The 18,654-nt window shown below is 35.1% G+C and overlaps 1 protein-coding gene across 13 annotated transcripts in view; it reads left to right on the top strand.

Annotated features, from left to right (window-relative positions):
- SLC4A7 (solute carrier family 4 member 7) overlaps nt 1–18,654 on the top strand; it is a 92,322-nt gene extending 73,668 nt beyond the window's left edge. For 9 of the 13 annotated variants that reach the window (XM_069007343.1, XM_069007341.1, XM_069007342.1 and 6 more), the window contains 11 exons: nt 684–789; nt 2,605–2,766; nt 3,701–3,814; nt 4,260–4,421; nt 4,679–4,930; nt 7,140–7,208; nt 7,641–7,814; nt 8,170–8,301; nt 9,051–9,142; nt 10,914–11,021; nt 14,197–18,654. In XM_069007343.1, the coding sequence (XP_068863444.1) occupies nt 684–789; nt 2,605–2,766; nt 3,701–3,814; nt 4,260–4,421; nt 4,679–4,930; nt 7,140–7,208; nt 7,641–7,814; nt 8,170–8,301; nt 9,051–9,142; nt 10,914–11,021; nt 14,197–14,278 (1,453 nt within the window). In that variant the 3' untranslated portion in view covers nt 14,279–18,654. Of the gene's footprint in view, nt 1–683; nt 790–2,604; nt 2,767–3,700; nt 3,815–4,259; nt 4,422–4,678; nt 4,931–7,139; nt 7,209–7,640; nt 7,815–8,169; nt 8,302–9,050; nt 9,143–9,369; nt 9,422–10,913; nt 11,022–14,196 lie in introns of all 13 variants that reach the window. The other 4 variants (XM_069007344.1, XM_069007338.1, XM_069007336.1 and 1 more) reach the window with 2 other exon arrangements.

Here is an 18,654-nt window from a genome sequence, read left to right as displayed (position 1 = left end):
CACTGTGCTTTTCAAATCTAGGTTCTTTTTGCCCGTGCACATTTAGTTTTGTCCTTCTTTACCTTCACACTATCAGGATGCAGGTTTTCCCTTCCATGGTTCATTGGGGTTGCTTTCAATGTCTTCAGTGAATCTCATAGAAAAAGGAGACTTATTTCTTGCTTATTACCTTTTTCTCCTCTTCTACATAAATGTTTACATGTTAAGCTTTCCAGTTGGTGTACTTATTAGCTTTACTTGAAAACATCCCATTAAATCAATACTCAGTCTGTTGTGTTTTGGGGTTTTTTTATCTGATGTTTACTCCTGACAGAAGGATTCCACGGTGCAAGTTTGCAAAATGCTGCAATAGGGAGGGGCATTTTTACTTCTACAAAAATATTGCTAAAAAGTACGTATACAGTCGCTTTAAAGCTGAGCACTGTAAGCATTTATATCTTCAGTTAGCTCACTACCTACTCAAAATGGTGTCTTACTTGAGGGCGACCTGATTCTTCATTTCTGCCACCCTCCCAATAGTCCTAGGCCATGTGATGTAAGGAAAAGCCTTGTACTCTGCTTCTTCCATAGAAGTTTGGGATAAAGTCTGGTTTAAGCTGTTCAGGATTTTTGAATTTACTTCACTTTGCTGCATTTTGGCACATATGGCTTAAAAGCATATAAACTTTTTTTCTTCCTTTCAGGTGTGTGTGTTCTGAGCCTCAGAAACCAAGCAATGAAACATTGCGTGTGTGGAGGAGTATGAATAAGACTAGGGAAGATATAGCATGGAGTAACCTTACAGTTTCTGTGAGTATCTGAAAGCTGTGTGTAGGTATCTGTGTGTGTGTATGTACATATGTATAAATAATAAATACCTGCACGGTACCAGTTTTGATTAATGTTTTTTCATCTGATTTCTCTTTTTAATTGAACCTGCACTGTTTTCCTTAAAACTGTATTTTTGAACTCTCTTTTTTCTTCCATAAGGCTTTAAACAGTCATTGTAGAGGACTAGATAAGTGAATCCAGGGAAGTAAATGCTAATGTAAATGTCTGCTTGAGGTAGCTACCTTAATGCTCTTAAGGCACCACAGTCATTTTTCTGCAGGTGAATATGATGAGGTGAATAAACAGGAGTTTGCTTTCTTCCAGTTTCTGAAAGAAATATTTTTAATATGATGTGATGATGGAATTTGTAGTTATTGTGGCAGCAAACATGTTTCATTAGTTTGTTAGATGTTGGTATAAAACTGCAACAAAATCAAAGGAACTACCTAAATATTGATTGGAATAAAATAATTATTGGAAATTGAAAATAACTGTTTGAAAGCATTAACTTCTGAAGTGGATATTTTATACCAATATCTAATTTTCTGGGTAGGTGAAGAGGAGGAAAGTTACCATGTGGAAGTACTCTGGAAGGTGTTTAGGGAGAAATGCTTTTGCTGATTAGGAGTTTCTTGGGTGGTCTGCAGTGGAATAAATGCAGCTGTGTGCAGACACTTTGCATACCCTGGCATCTGATTCCCACCTGCATCTTGAATGATTTGGATCTGCTGTAATTTTTGTTATGCTTGCTAGGTTGTGTCCCTACTTTGGCCATCTGAAGCTGTCTAAAATGGCAGTGGAGAGCTGCATATAGGCTCCCCTTGTGTCTGAGCTTAGACATTCGCACTGAAATGCCACAGCAGAAGTTCCATGTAAAACCTCAGTGCTTTACTTGACCTGTAGTAGTACTGTTTTTTATGTGCTACCAATGGCTCCTAGTTTACCACAATCACTTAGGATGGCAGTTTCTTTTGAACTTAGATTTTATATTTCCTTTATATTTATTATTTATTATTTATTTTAAATGCCTTTTCATCATCTAAAGCAACTTTAGTCTTACCTGAGAAACAGAACTGATCCAGGATTTGGTGTTATCTTATAATCAAAGTAGATTGGTAATAGCAAGAATTTCTGTCATAAGTTAAATTTTCAATAAATTAATTAATAAATTAGGTTGAGGCAGTGCTGCTTCCAGTTACTTGATTTATTGGCTTATTGTTAATTTGTACTCCATGTGTCTACTTTAACTTTTTGCTTTGCATTTCAGTAAGTCTTTTGGATAGGTATCATCTGACTTTGTTTTCTTTTTTTATTCAAATCCATTCTTTATGATTTGCTAGAAACTTTTTTTATAGTTTGGGTAATCTTATTCTTTAAGAGTGTGTTTTTTCCTTTAACTGAGCAAAACAAAGTCAAAGAGTTGGTAGAAACTGAGATGATCCTTTTTTATGTTCGTTAGCTTAAAGTTTATGTTGGATATTCTGCTTTTCCTGGGCAATCTTGCAATGCTTTGTAAAACAGAATAGGAGTACTGTGACTGTAAATAAGCTGTTTCTTCTTGGGTATCTCCCAGCATTTTGGTATCCTGAAATAATCAGTGGTGGCTACTGTGGCTTTTCTGGAACAGACAGCACATGTTTGGTTTTTTTCCGGGTGAGGTAGTGATGAAGGAAAGAACCCCCTTTTTGGAATTATGAACATTCTCAAATGTGTTTATTATAGAAAAGTTGGAAGCTTGGTTGAATGCACTGAATGAGTAAAACATAGACATATGAAGAGTTTTTCTCTTTGCAGGAATGTTTAGAATTTCATGGTGTGTTTCGTGGATCAGCTTGTGGCCATCATGGACCATATATTCCAGATGTTCTCTTCTGGTCTGTCATACTATTTTTTGCAACATTTTTCCTCTCCTCTTTCCTTAAGAAATTCAAGACCAAACGCTATTTCCCAACTAAGGTAATTCTGATTAGAGACTATTGTTATCTTGTAATATATACCTTGGTGTAATTTAATGGAGTTGAATTCTGTCTTGAGAGATTTCTTTTAAGATAGGAAAGGAAATTAAAACCCAAAAATCATTTAATAATTACAGAATTTAGGACATTTGAGGAAAGAAATCATCTGCAGAAAATTTGGTGCTTATTCTGTATTTTGGTAGACTTACAACAAGATATTCTAAACTTTGAAAGACCTAAGTAGTCCATCTCTGCACATTAATGGGTATTGCCAGGTATCATTAGTAGAGATAATATTATTGCTCTTTTCCTCACCTAGCCGTACAAAACAGTTGATTGCTTTCCCCAAACTACTGATGTCTATTGGGTTTTGAGTGGTTCCTCAGGCGATTACTGTTTCTAATAGATGCTGATGTGATGGTTCTTCTTACAGTGATTTATGTAACTTCTGCTAGGCAAAATGAAGTGGTTAGATCTTCTATAAACCTCAGCTCATCCCCGCAATGTCTTTCTAATGTTTACTGAAGTTATCGTTGGTAATTTGAATGTATTGCAAATTATCCACCTGCTATCAATTAAAACATGAAATGTATGAATAATATTGACCTAAGGTACCAAGGACTAGCTGTGATGGCCCAGCCTCCTAGTGGGATTGAGGGGAGAGGAAGATGATGGAGTTGTTTGAAGTAATTTGCCTCTTGCAGTAGACCACCTTTAAATGAGTGAACAGTTGTACAAAATACTTGTCTTCTGCAACTTCATACTATGCTGGCAGGCACCCTAAATTTAAAAGTAACAAGAAAAAATGGATAAGGTTCAGTGGTGTAGTATAATATAAATAAACTTCACCTTTTATAGGGGAAAAAATCGACTTTCCGGATTTGCAAATTATAATGGTGAAAAAGCAAGGCTTAACACAAGTCTTTTCTTTATAGGTGCGCTCTACCATCAGTGACTTTGCAGTGTTTCTGACCATAGTAATCATGGTTTTGATTGACTATCTTGTAGGAGTACCTTCTCCTAAGCTTCTTGTTCCAGAGAAGTTCGAAGTAAGAAATAAAAACTTTTGAAAAATGTAACTTTTAAAATGCTTGCAGTTTTATGAACAGTAGAAAAACGGAGTTGTATAGAAACAGAAATTTCTCATTTTTGATTACAATGCAGTTGATCAAGTAGTTCCTCTTCTGTTTTGGCTGTATGTTTCATCTGACAGAAGAAACTATGTTTCATATTATTACTGAAAGGGAAGCATTCTTTTGTGCAAATGTACAAAAATAAAGGAACTGAATGGATTTGTTTTAATTTTTTCCGTATAAATGTCATGTTCACTTGCAACAGCCAAAGCAGTCTTTTGGTCAAAGCTATTGGAAAACAACCTAAATGTATATTTAAGAGAATGATCTGTTGCTCATTTAAGCTATTTGTGGTGATAAAATCTGCAGTCTGTTTTAGTCATTTAATTCTCATTGTTGATGGGTTGGGGTTTTTTTTCAGCCCACCCGAAAAGACCGAGGATGGTTCATAGATCCTCTTGGAGGCAATCCTTGGTGGACACTCTTGATTGCTGCTCTTCCTGCTTTACTCTGTACCATTCTCATTTTCATGGATCAACAAATAACAGCCGTTATTATAAACAGGAAAGAGCATAAACTGAAGGTAAAAGTAATTTTTACGGAAGTCTAATGTTGTGTACGTCAGGTTTATTTTAAATCAGATTCATTCTGGAAATTTGTAAAATTACCATCAGCTACTAAATATATGTGTAAATGGACTAATAAAGAGCAAATATAATTTTGTGGACACTCTCAAAGTATCTGACTTTTGTAGTTGTAGGTTATTCAGCTGCTGAGTTAGAAATATGTTATCATATAAATAGAAAGTTTATCAAGTTATTTGTTTGCTTGTTTTTACAGAAAGGCTGTGGTTATCATCTTGATCTGCTCATGGTTGGTATTATGTTGGGAATATGTTCTCTCATGGGCTTACCCTGGTTTGTTGCTGCAACTGTCCTGTCTATAAGTCATGTTAACAGCCTGAAAGTTGAATCTGAATGCTCAGCACCAGGAGAACAACCAAAGTTTTTGGGAATCCGGGAGCAGCGAGTGACAGGATTGATGATTTTTGTGCTGATGGGGATGTCAGTGTTCATGACCTCTGTATTAAAGGTAAAAGACAGTTTTCCCAAAATATTTTCTTTGTGCTTTTGATTTTGATGTTGTGATTTAGCATTTCATAATGCTAGGAAGTTCTGTTATGTTAAGTAAGATATGCCTGGACACATTCTCAAATTGCTTTTTTAGCAACAGATGTTAGTTGAATACAAACAATGTGGAAGGATGCAAGAAAATGAAATCTGAGACAGCTAGGAATGTAGTGAGTAGTGAAGAAAGTAACCTTTTCCCGTGTTACCTGATTTTCTTGCCAGCTCTTTTTTAGTTTCTTGAGTTCATGTTACCTAAAACCTGCGGTTTTTATGTGAGTACATAAATGGAGAGAGAAAAGGAGTGTGATAAAGATGTAAAGTTACTTGAGCAGAAGTAATATAATATAGCAGAAGGAACAGAAACATTGCTTTAAAAGGGGGAAATGACATTGTTCGCTTCTTGTTCTTCAGCTTATTAAACTTCCTTTGACTTGTAGAGTGTCAAGATTATTTTATGCATCATCACAGTGTAATGGTGATTTTGCTGGTTGTGTTGTAGCATCAGATTACACTTTAGCTCTTAATTTATATTCCTAGTAACTTCAAAGACTCTTTTGGAAGAAAATTACTCAGTTCAGTTGGATTTTTGCTCAGATTTACTAAAATCTGTTCAACTTCTGCTTTGTTGTTTCAAATCCAGTAGTTAAAAGGAGAAACAAAAGAACTGTCTTTTTGTTGCCGGAAGTGCAGATATTGCATAACTGCTGGTACCTTTAAAGAACTTTGTAAAAGTCTATTTAAACAAAGATCACGAGTAATTTTATAAGAAATGTAGCTTCTTAAATTTAGATGATGGGAAAGAATAATCCTGTAAACATAGAGCTATAGTTTAATAAGTAGTTACATATTATAAATCCTAAATAGTTGACCATTTTTATGTCTATTAAAGAATGTAAAGGTCTGAAAAGAATAAGGCCACAGCAGTTACTAAAAATAAGTATTCAGATTTGACATTCTCTCATTAAAAAGTTGTCAAGAGCTCAGCTGTATAATGTGAATAATCAGAATCAAAAGCAGAAATACTGAAGTAGATTTATTGTTGTTCAAAAGCAGGAATTAAAAGTGCTGATTGCTGAAGCAAAGTGTTTTAAACCCCATATTTTAACATCTGATTCTTAGAAACTAATACTTTTTTTTATGGACCCAGGCTAATAGGAATGGAATTATTACTCTTTGCTCTTTAAGAAATGTTTTTCTTTTTCAGTGTGAATGACTGTTATTGTTTAAAAGAAGTAAGGAGAACAGAGCCATTGCCGTGCTTTTGTTCCATGTGTGGATTTATACTGATTTAATGCAGTAGAAGATACTAGATCAAAGTATAGAACTTACAGTGAAGACACTAGCCACACACACACACATGCAGTAATGAATCCCTAAGACATAGTTTTATTCCACACTGTTTAAATAAAGGTTTTTGTTCAGTCTCGAGAGCAGCAGTTTTTATTAAGATTTCCCATGGTATCTTGGCTGTCCTTTACTTGGAAGCTTAATGAATTCAGGAGCAAGGAAGGCTTCCCTGCTGAGGTTTGATGCAAGTTCCGCTGAAACCAGTGGACAACTTTGTTATCTTAGTAAGCTTTAAATTATATAAAAATATAAAAATCATACTGTACAAAATTATATAAGCTATTATATGTTACAATTTAAATTATTGTAAATATTATTTTTAATAAGCTTTAAATTGATCTTCTTACTGGAGCAAAATTTAGCTCTGAATAATTAGCAGATTTTCATAGCTCGGTTGGTATGGTGAGGTTTTTGTATTGTCTGCTCCAGATACACAAGTGTTCAAAAGTACAACTTAATATGGCAATTTCATGACGTTGTACAGAATACAGTAGTCTTGATACAGTTCCTATCAAATAGCAACATAAAGCAGTATACTTAGCATGAATAGAAATCTTGGTTGCAACCTAGAAAATTGAGTGAATGGGCAGTCAAGGCAGAAGTACTTTTTTATCCTCTTTTGTATCCTAGTGATAGCCATGTTAGTTCTAGATTTTTTTGCTGCTCAATGATACATATGTATTCTTTTCAATAAAGGCCCTCAGATTTCACTTAAGTAAAATATAAAGTAAAAAATGACTTGGTCTGTGCCTTTCACTGATATGGACTGCTCTCTTATGCCATGTTGATTCCACTTTTAACTGTGGGTGTTTTTTCCTCCCCAGTTTATTCCAATGCCAGTTTTGTACGGTGTCTTTCTTTACATGGGAGTATCTTCATTAAAAGGCATTCAGGTAAAGTCTGATTTTTAGTGAGCAGTTTGCTTTTGTTTAACACTGAATGAAAAGGAAACTGTAACACCCTGCATTATGTGAGCCACAATAAAGTTATCCCATATTGTCTGAATAGCATGTAGGATAATTTCCTGAGTGTCATGTTCAGGTATTTGTTCTTAACAGTATTGTGTCTTGTCAGTTCTTTTTTATTTATTCTTTCAGTCGTGTAGCTAAGAATTTTCTGAAATATTCTGGAATTTTTTATTGTTAGTGAGGGGGGGGACAACACCAGCAAAACAGTCCCCAGTTCCATCCACTTGACTGGTCAGTGTCCTCCATTAGTATTTTATTTGGGATTAGCTTATATTTCTGTAGTCGCCTAAAAATGTTTATTTTCTTCTGGAAAGACAGAAAATAATTAACTGAAGAATGATTTTATTTTCCATGCAGTTTTTTGACCGTATAAAACTGTTTGGAATGCCTGCCAAACATCAACCTGACCTGATTTATCTACGTTATGTGCCACTCTGGAAGGTCCATATCTTCACAGTTGTTCAGCTCACTTGTCTAGTTTTGTTGTGGGTGATTAAAGCCTCTGCAGCTGCTGTTGTTTTCCCTATGATGGTAAGTTTTCTGGTTTGCCAGCTAATAATTTTTGTACAAGACTACATGTATTCAGGATCTCTTCAGAAGATGTTTGCTGCCCTAAGAAAGAAGGGAGTGGGAAGGAAACAAAAAAAAACCCCTGTAGTACAAGCTGTTCACTTTTGAAACACAAAGACTTCTCATTTCCTGAAAATAAGCAATTCAGTTGTGACTAGCTACTGAAAGTGGAAATTATTTAACTTTGTGGTAAGATAAAATCTAGTACTAGAAAAAAGGGCTTCAGTTAGAGATTCTAAGTGTACCGAAAGTGTGTGTGCTTTTTTGTTCATTTAAACAATTTAATACGAAGTATTTCGTCTGTGGTTCCCTTTAGGTTCTAGCATTAGTGTTCATTCGCAAGCTCATGGATTTATGTTTCACCAAAAAAGAGCTTAGCTGGCTTGATGATCTTATGCCAGAAAGTAAAAAGAAGACAGAAGATGACAAAAAGATAAAAGAGAAAGAAGTAAGTGTGAAAACAATCAAACTGAGCATGTTGTAAATTATTAGGAAATACTTAAAGCAATTTAAAAGAATTTTATGTGACCTGAGCATATGACCTTATATGCCAGATACATGTTTTGAAATTCTTCACTGATGAGAGGAAACTTTTTATTAGCGGAACCGTTGCTGGTGGTTAAGGAATTAAGTCACTGTTTCAATTATGCTATTATGAACTATGATTCTTATTTGTGATGAATAGCAAGCAAAGTGGAAAGAAGCAGCTGTTAGCACAAAAAAGTTGGGGTTTTTGTCTTTCATCAGATTAGAAGGAAAGAAAATGGAGAGAAAGGAGAGGGAGAGGGACGTAGTGGAGTAGGGTTTCTTTATTCTGCTTAGTCACAAAACTGTTCATAGTATCAGGGACATTTTGCTCATGTGTGTTTGTGAAGCTGTCATGAAAAGCAACTGCTAGTTACCAGTAATACAGTAGTATAACTTCTGTAACTTCTCCATAAAAGTCCTGCCTTGCTGTACACCACCTAGCTTGAATTCCTTGCGAGGCTTGTAACACCTTCCTTCCCCAGTCTCCCATGTCCCCTGCCTTAGTAAAACACTTCTAAGAGGAAAGGTCATAAGCTCTGTCTCCTGCATTCAACTGTGGTACCTACAGGGACGTGTCTCTTACCCCTATGGAATAACTGTCAGCATGAGATGCTTCTTTGGTTTCTGCTCCGCGAGTAATTTTACAAACTTCTTACTTGGAATTTACAGGAAGCAGAGAGAATGTTTTCAGACAATGACAGTGTACACCTTGCATATGGAGAAGCAAATCTGGATTTTCCTGTAAAAAGCCTGAAATACAGGTATAAAATAATGTTGGTCTGTTAAAGGTTCTTGTATCAGATGCTGTAATTTGCTTTATATTAAGTTGGTTGTATATGAGTTGAAATAATTTTTTCCCCAAGCTTGTAACTTAGCCATGATTAGGAAATATGAAGATCTATCTCATGGTGCTACATTAGTATTTTTATATTGCATTGTTCGTTAAAACTGCATCTTAATTATAAATTTACATGACCATCTTGAACAGATCAGATGACTCAATTTTGACCAGCTGTACTAAAGGTGAAGAAGCGTCCTTGGTCAGTTTCTACAAAATATTTGTGTGCTACTGTGCATGAAATACTGAGCATTAAGCAACTAATAGCATCAGTTGAGCCATGTGTTTACCAGCCACTTGGATTTTTCAGAAGAAATCTAAGTGTGTAATTCTTTGGTTTACCTAAGTGAGGGCTGAAGTCAATAATTTCTGTGGTACAAAAAATCTGTTTTACAGGCAACCATTTTTACTTTTAAAAGTTATTTTCTGAACATAAATGTGAGATTGGGTTCTCTTCCAGAAAAGGAAGTACTGGAGTTTCAGTCATGGAAATTCTTTCAGCTTTGGTAGGCATTTTGTTTCAGTTGGTGTCTCCCTTACTGGGGTTGTATTTTGCTGAGTTGTCTGATATTCTCAACTGTTCCAACACAACCAGAAGATGTGACAGATAAACAGCTTACACATTTTCTTTTCCTCTCGAATAATAAGGGTTCCTCGGTTAAAAATGGGCCTTCCTTATGGATCTAGGGTAGTACCAGCTATACCCTGATGAGAGCTGGGAATAGGCAGAAATTTGGATTAGACAGATATTCCTGCTGAGTGCTGTTGTCTATTCTGAGAGCAGGCTTAATCAGACTTAAGCAACTCAAATGAAAATGCTCAAGCTTTTTAAAAAAACAAATTTGAGTTGCTAATTGCTCTCACAGTAGAACTGTGATTTCATCAACTGTGTGTGCATGTGTTTTGTATGTACTCTGCTGCCTTGTATCTTGTGGGGATTCCTGAGGAAAAATGGCTTTGAAAATTTTTTCTGCCATTTGAAAAACTTACAGATGACCTGGGGTAGATTATGAAGTTTAAATATGGAACAGAACAGAAAACAGACCTACAGGCAACACCTAAGTCTGCTGTACATGTAACTGTGTGGAGGACAAAAGTGGAAGTAGGCTTTAAAAACTTACCATCTTTGAGGGTAAAGTTATCTTCTGCAGCAGTTGAGAGGGGAGTGGTCTGGCAAAAGAACCTTGCAAAATGTCTAATAAGGCTTTGGAAGAAAAAAACCAAACTTGTCATCTATCCAGATAATTTGCATGTCTAGATTTTTAGTAGTTTCAAATCTCACCTGAATTTAAAAAATCTTATTAACCTTTACTCTTTTGCTCTTGATTATTTCCTAGAAGCCACTTAAAGTTTTAACTGATTCACGAAAGCCTTAGCACAACAGTGTGATTCAGTCCATTATTTCTGGGCATACAAAATAATTTTCTGAAGTTAGGTATAGGTTACCTTTCAAGTATTTTCAATATGTTACTGGTATCTGTGTAAAAAACTGGTTTGAGATGCTATGTAATCATGGTAGTGCTAGTGTGTTAAATTTTCAGTTTTTTGTTGAAGTATACTTTTAAGAGATGAACTCAACTTGTGGCTGTGTAAATACTGAAAGAAGGCACAACTGATGTAAATGATGAGTGACAGTAAGTATAATAGTGTTGCAAGGAATTGAATACTAACCAGAAAGTATGTTTGTTCTTTAGCACTGATCCCTCAGTTGTAAACATATCAGACGAAATGGCCAAAACTGCACAGTGGAAGGCTCTTGCCATGAATACTGAGAATGCCAAAGTAACCAGAGCTAACCTGAGGTAGCTATAATTACTCACACATTGTCTAACTATCGTCCTGTGTTTAGCAGCTGTACTTGTATTTATTGAAATGTATCTAAAAAAAAGAATATATGTGGTTTATAAATCTGAGTTACTGACTTTTTACTTTAGAAGAATTTGAGCTTAATTTTTCCTCTTTACTTTGAAGTTTATCAATTTCTATAAGGAATTATTTCATTACTATTTTATTAAACATATTATTTTAAATAGTAATTTTAAAATTACTGTTTATTTGCTTAATACAAGTGTTTCCTACTCTGGTGAGCTTAGGGTTTCTAAGTACTAGAGTGTATATGAGCATGGGAGTGGTTTGATCCTCAACAATACAAATTCCCCTGAGACTAAAAGGTAAGTCCAGCACTTTCACTGTTTCTTTGTGCTGCCCTAGGATCTGCCCTATCTTTTTGTGGGTGGGTAGGTTGCTTGGTTTGCTTTTCCTCAACTCATTTTTAATATCTAAAAATTAAACCTGTCTCAAATACTATCTTCAGTGAATATGAAATATACTTGAATGGAGTACATGGACAGATCATGAGTCCTCAGTGCTGTGAACAATCCTTGTAAACTCACATGCATCTTCTGTGCTGGCCAGTAGCCTTTTTTCTCGTGAGCTCCCCATCAAAGAACAAAGTCTGTGTGTGATGAATCATTCTGCTATTCTATCCTAATTTCTTCCCTGTCTGGCTGAATCTATCAAGGGAAGAATTTCCCTGAATTTATCAAGGAAAACAAGCCAAAACATGAATACTTAAGTGGAATTATCCCCAACTTCCTGAAAGGCTTGTAATTTATAGGGACTGGTATCTGTGGACTGTTCCACATCCATGCAGCTGTTGCTTAGTAATTTTTGTGTAGGGAAGGGAAGAATGGGCATGTTTGCCTCAGAAAACTAAACCTAAGCAATTCTGTTGTCTGTTGTATACATCTTCTGTTGGTTGATCCCTTTCAGCCAATTATGTCGGAGGAAGACATATTTCAGAGATACAAAATTGTCAGGTTTTGTATAAAATTACATCTCAGTGAAAACGTTCATGGTGAGGAAGGAGTGTTCATACTCTGTCCAAGGCTGGAGTGTTCATACTCTATTTTAATGGCTCTGTTCAAGCCATCTGTGGTACTTTTGGGAACACTAGTAGTGACTTAGCACTTGTATATCATCTGTCTGTTCACCACATGCATTGCTCTAAACTAGGCATGGAAAGATGATTTGTTTTGGCCAGACAGCAGGTCAGTCAAGGGTGAAGGAGACAGAGTTTTGAGGTATTGTAAGGGGAAAAGCTTGAGAGACTCATCAGTGCAGGCACCATTTCCAGTGAATGTCTAGGCTGTATTGTTTAAACATTTTTAAAATGTTAAATACATGTTTAATGAAAACATTTTTAAAACTTGAGTACCACACAAGCAAGACCATCAAGAAGACAAGTAATAGAGGCATTAAAGCGATAACAAAGCATGTGTGTCAGTATACCCTCCTTATTTAATCTTTCTTGTTAAATTCTCAGAAAGCCATTACAGAATTTGTGGATGACTCTAGTGGCATTGGGTAGCCATTGAGTATATAAGGCTTGAAGAGATACAGGCCTGTATGTCTTTTTCCAGGAGAATTAAGATGTTGAGATTTGGTTTTCAGGCAGTTATAAGTTAGTACAATTTCATCTCTCACTTTCCTGTTTCCTGAGTAGGTCAAGTTAGTATGGAATTATATGCAACACTAGCAAATCAGGCTTCTGACTGGTTTGCAGTGGTTTTTGTTCTGCTTAGCCTTTATTATACTCTCTTATTTGTTATGTTTTGCTGTAAGATATTTCCCTTTGATTCCATAACATACCCTGCTTGAGCTTAGTACAGTAAAAAGTCCATCTTGGTAGGGAACTTGCTAAAACCACAAATGGAAAATAAAAACCACTGGTGCCAGAAACCAGCTTTTTAACTGGCAATCTGATATTGCATTAATCTGGAAAATGTTGAAAGGCAGGCTTCTTGAACCTTAACTCAAGTGGTTGCTCTTTTGAGGTATTTGCTGCACTTTCTTTTCAGGCTGTTGAGATTCAGAGACCTCACTACTAGTCAGTCAAAAGTAATTCCCAGTAAGTTACCTATATCAATTCTGCTAAGGTTTTTCTGCATAACTGTCTTCATCTGGTGGTACAGACAGACATGTAGTGCTGTGGTAAAAATGGTTCTGTAGGCACTGCTTTTTTCAGATTTATATTCAAATACTAATGCAATTCGAAGGAAGCATGTCTTTTATAATTCCAGATGATGTGTTGTGTGGGTTGGCATGATTTATTGCAAATCATGTATTTTTAAAAAGATAAGTTTCTAAGGTTTTTGGCCTTTTCTGAATTGGTCCAGATTGCCTTGTCTTTCTACCTCAACCATCTAGCGTAGTTTACAGACTCTGTGGAGTCCCAGCACACTTGTATTTTCTAAGGAGACTCAGAAGTTTTCTTTGCATGAATTTCTAATATTTTTTTTTCCTTAAAGAGCAACTCTAAAGATGTGTCATCTCTTTTGAAACTCATCCTCCCTGTTACGCTGTTCCATTTTGTCTTCTACTGGCTTGCAACTACTTTGGGACATTCCTTATTGTCCTTCAGTCAGGGACTGTTCAGTGTCTGTGTCCCTAAGAGTGTCAGTTGTCTTTAGGGTCTTCTGCTTCACTTGAATGGACACTTACACAGGTTTCTTACTGTCCTCTGCTGTTGCTGGAAATGTGGTTTCCCCTTTTGAACAGACTGAAATGTTCTCCCATTCTTGTGAACAGATGGTTTCCCTGCCCAAGAATAAAGAAGTATTAGTAATATTGCTTGTTATGAGTTTTTTGGTATTTTTAATTAGACAGTTTTGCAGGCTGTCTTGGGGGTTTGTTTGTTTGTTTTTAAAGATGCTTTGCATTAACAGTTTCTAATCAATAAAAGCAGTGGAATTAGATACGGTATTTATCGATGAGATGTTGGTGTTTTCTCTCTTTAAGTTTGTACTATTCCTGTGAAAAGTATTTAACAATTACTAGAATGCAATAGAAATGCATCATCATCAAAGCATTCTTATGTAAATACTTTCAGTGTTCATTGTGAAGTATAAAATGTTTGAAATTTAATCTTTCGTAAAGTGAACCAAACCTTACATTTTCTTCTTTGTTTTCAAACAGCCCTGAAAAACCAGAAAGTGTGAAAATTGAAGTGGAAAATTCACATGTTGTGAGATACGTGGATGCTGAAACATCCTTATAGAATGGAACCAATGGGAATTGCGTGTATTTGTGTGTGTATATATATCACTGTAGGATATTATACCATGGAAGTGTGATTTCCAATTTAAGGAGCAACATATATTTAATTTCTGCCATTGTTTAGGGCACTGTAGATATGCTTGCATAATGCGAAGATTTTCCCAACAAATAAGATGAGTGGTAATCACACTTCAGCTATTTATTTTATTGGAAATTTTATTTTCATTTTTAAATAGGAAGACTGTAATGAATGCTTATTATTTTCAATAATCAGTATGTGCATAAAAGTTGCATCAGCTTTTGCTGATGATTACTGGTCCACATTGCTTAAAATTTTGCAATACCTCTGTTTATAATGTGTGCTACAGAAGTTTTGTTTTCCATGCAGGCAGTTAGTGCTTGTTTTTGCAGGGTATACTTTTTCATGGTTTCATAGAACAAATATTAATGTGCTGTTGACAAGAACTACTGTGTTTTATGTCTCCACTCCATGCTAGTGTTTTCTGGATTATGTCTCTCCTATTCTACAGAAATGGCGTAGAACCCTAAGTCAGGTGGTTAGTTAAGCCTTAAAATGTATCTAAATACCCTGGTGTGCTGCTTTCTTTCTTGTTTTGAATTCTCTTGAGTTTTCATTATTGTCCAGTAGCAGTATGAGTGCAGTAATGGTAGTTACAGTCCCAAGTCAGTATTTGCCATTCTGGACTCTCCATGTTTACACAATATAAATTGGATTTACAGGCAGCAATTGGTCTATAGGAAGTTATAAGTACTCACCATGTCAGTACTCTTGAATTCTTTTCTTCCTGTTTTTGCTTACACTTTTTCCCATAGATTTTCAGAGTCTGATTTACTCACCTCTAAGATTTTGGAGTATTTCATATCTTCATCAAATATATTTCCTGGTTAATAAATCTTTAAATTTACTGTGTATTTGGTTAAATTAGCTGTAGTTCAATTCTGGAATAGGTTTGTGATCAGTATTATTTTATGGATTACTAATTGCTTGTGGTATTTGTATGTACAGTTCTGATCCTCTCCGTTGTAAAGGGCATATATGATAGCACACCAACTTATTTTTAAACACTTTATTTATTTTAATTAGTATAAATTTTTATCATGTAAGATGAATTGAAAAAATAAATATTCATTTATTAAAGTAAATGGGATTTTTTGGGGACTCCACTGATAAAGATGCAGTCAGTGCATTTATTGTACTTACATTTTCAAGTTCTAGTGTTTAACATTATAATATTTGAAATAATGAGAATTTTATATATAAATGAAAATCTTGATCACTTACCTGCACAGTGTCCATTCTTAATTTTTTTTTTGCCTTATGCCTTAGTTTTTTTTGGCTTTAATTTCCAATGTTATATCTTTACCTTCTGAATTGCCACTAGCCCTTTCTGGATGCATTACAATGGCTTTAATTAGAATCTGTGCTCATTTAATATTAGAAGATGCTGTTTACTTAATTCTGCTTTTGGCAGAGTTGGGAGTTTTACCATGGACCAAGTGATAAAATTCTCAACTATTGCAAAAGGAGCTGAGTCTGGAGGAGGGCAGACTTTATCTGAAACTACCACTCGGGGTGGAATTTTGGTGGTCTTCAGCCAAGTGTCACCTGTAGAGAAGGTAATTGTATATTACAAAAATAAAGCAATCAGTGGGAATAAATAGAAACATTTAAAAATAGTATTTACATTACATGGACTGTTACTGTTCCCTTTAAATGTACTGCAATTATATAACATTTTTTTTTCTTTCCTTTTTTCATTTGACTGGATTCTGAGAAGACAGTTTAAAGAAAGGAAATCATAGTGTACAGCAATACAAATAATGGTATCCAAACTGTCATAACAAAGGCTCAGGTCAGTGGCAAAGCAAGTGAGGTCTGCATTACCAGTTTGACCAACACTGTGTAATGACCTGCATTCTTAGATAGTAGTGTAGCTTGTGCCTTAGTTTGACTTCATGCTCTTTCAGAAAATAACCCATGTTTTCCTTCTGATCAGACTGAGATACAGTGAAACTACAGCACATGGTTTCTCAAAATGTTCTACCTTATTTAAAAAAAACCCACACAACACCGTCTGCATGTCAGTAGTTGACTACTAAGTACCTCTTGCTCTGAATCATGGAGGAAAGAGATATTTTGAGCATTTTATGTAGCATCACCCACAACACAGTACTTTTGTCCTCTCAATAGTATTTTACACTTCTTGTTCACAGTCTTGCAACAGTTTCCAAAGACCCAAAAAATTACTAGAAGCTTCTTGGATTTCTAAATCTTTAATGCTGGAAATCAGGGTTCCATGGTACTGCACACCTTGTATTTGGCTTCTGCTTCAGAAGGGTTACGTTTCAGTCAATATTACAGGAAGTGGGTATATTTTGAGTAAAGTTGAAACAAAACCAAAGCCCCACAAGTCTAATCACAGTATTTATTTAATTGTGTACATATTTTAATCAGTGCCAGAAATACCATGACTTGGCAAGCCAGTTTACAGTGACCTTTAGTTCCAGTGTTCTTGGGCAATAGTTATACTTGCACTTTCTTCCCATACGAACAGGAGAAGGTCTGGTATTAAGTGCATAAATCCCTGTTGCTAATGTATGGTTAAGTGATTCACTGCTCATTTTATACCTTTTCTGCTTTAAAATCACACATAGTATTAAAACAGCTAAGAATGTAGTTTATTGTATGTAGATACATGTTTTGCCTTAATGGATGCAAAAGAGCAGTGATAATTGCTGTGCACTGATTTTTTTTTTTTCATAGGGCTTAAGCCCTGTAAAAAATACGCCAATGGATTTCCATTCCAACAGTTAGAGGAAAATGTACAACCCTGCACTTTTTATAGATGCCTTGGTTTCCTGGAATGGAGCTTAGTTGCTACTGTGTACCTGGCTGCAGAGCCACCTCAGGAAGTCCCTCTTTGTTTTTTTTTTTTTTTTTCCATCATCTTTTTCCTTTTTTTCTTTTTTCTAATTTATTTATAAATATGAATGTTTACATGAAATGTAGGTCTTAATTTTGACCACTCCATTTAAATTATCATCTAAAATGTATCACTTAAAATGCAGTTTTGTGTTTAAATTATATTCTAGAAAACTCATTCTTACTATTTTCATATGTATTACAGTGACACGTTTTTCATTCTGTTTACATATGCCCAAGTGAACGACAGTTTCCTCCTAGGTTAATTTTGCAGCTATAACATAATATTTTATACGATTGTTCCTTGAAATGTTCCAAATTGCCAAGTTTGTCATCATAAAACCTGTCAGAACTTGGTGCCCTAATGGTTTGGGATCTTTTTCAACCAAGTATCTTGACCCTTTTTTCTGCATTTAATGGAAGTTCTCCCATAAGTTATCATTTGCTTCACCTGCATCTCTGTCTTTATATGGTCACTTCCTAATTCGTGCCCTTTGCAAAGGGGGTTTGACAGGCTGTAAAATATATCTGTAACAAATGGGTGTCACGTCGCAGAGCCTGCGCCGCTCTAAAGGGTTTGTCTTGTACATAGGTTCTGTAAATCATAAAGTAAATGGTTCATGACTTTCAGTTCACAAATGTCATCTGTCAGGCGAGCACCACAGCGAGCTTAGTTTTCTTTTTGCTTTCTTATGATTAGTAATGTTTTAATTACTCATCTAGGACAAAATTATCAAGTACAGTAAAACATGGGAAATACTTTGTTTATACCAACAGTAATTTATTTCATGGCAAATTTTAAGACTGTAGGTGCACACGGCTTTGAGTCAGCATAAGTATAGTGCTATAAATAAAGCAAATTGCTCAGTAAGCTTGTCAATTTTATTTTATAATGTTTTTAGTGAAAACTTATAGGACTTTGTAGTTGGCATTGAACTTTACCTAAAGACACTTTCATATGAATTTAGTATCTGTTGACATTTATTTGGAATAATGAATGAGTTTGAAAATTGATACTTTTCTAAATGATTTTATTGGAAAGACACATCATTTATAGTATTTTCCTTTCTATTGTTGCTGATGCTTCTGTGCAAAGGTGTCTTCCAGGTTCAGCTTCTGCAGCTGAACTGCAGTTTTGATTTTAATACTCTTTATTTGAAATGTGATTACATACTGTATGGTTCGAATTTTTTATGACTGCTTTTCTAATTACAGTGGCGTTTTATTACTTTATAAACAAATCCAAAACAAATGAAAACATTATTCCAACTCTAGAATCAATATTCAGTTTATACAGAAATCACAATTCTCAGACTTGTCTTTAATGTGAAAAATTCAGCCTTTTGTGTTGTTTTAATTACTGCTAGAATAAAATTATCTTTTGTAACGTTTCAGAAAGTTGGTAAAAGCAATAAACAATCTCCTGGACTCTA

Source organism: Aphelocoma coerulescens, chromosome 2 (assembly GCF_041296385.1).
Source record: "Aphelocoma coerulescens isolate FSJ_1873_10779 chromosome 2, UR_Acoe_1.0, whole genome shotgun sequence".
Lineage (NCBI taxonomy): Eukaryota > Metazoa > Chordata > Aves > Passeriformes > Corvidae > Aphelocoma > Aphelocoma coerulescens.
This window is presented reverse-complemented; position numbering and strand designations above follow the sequence as displayed.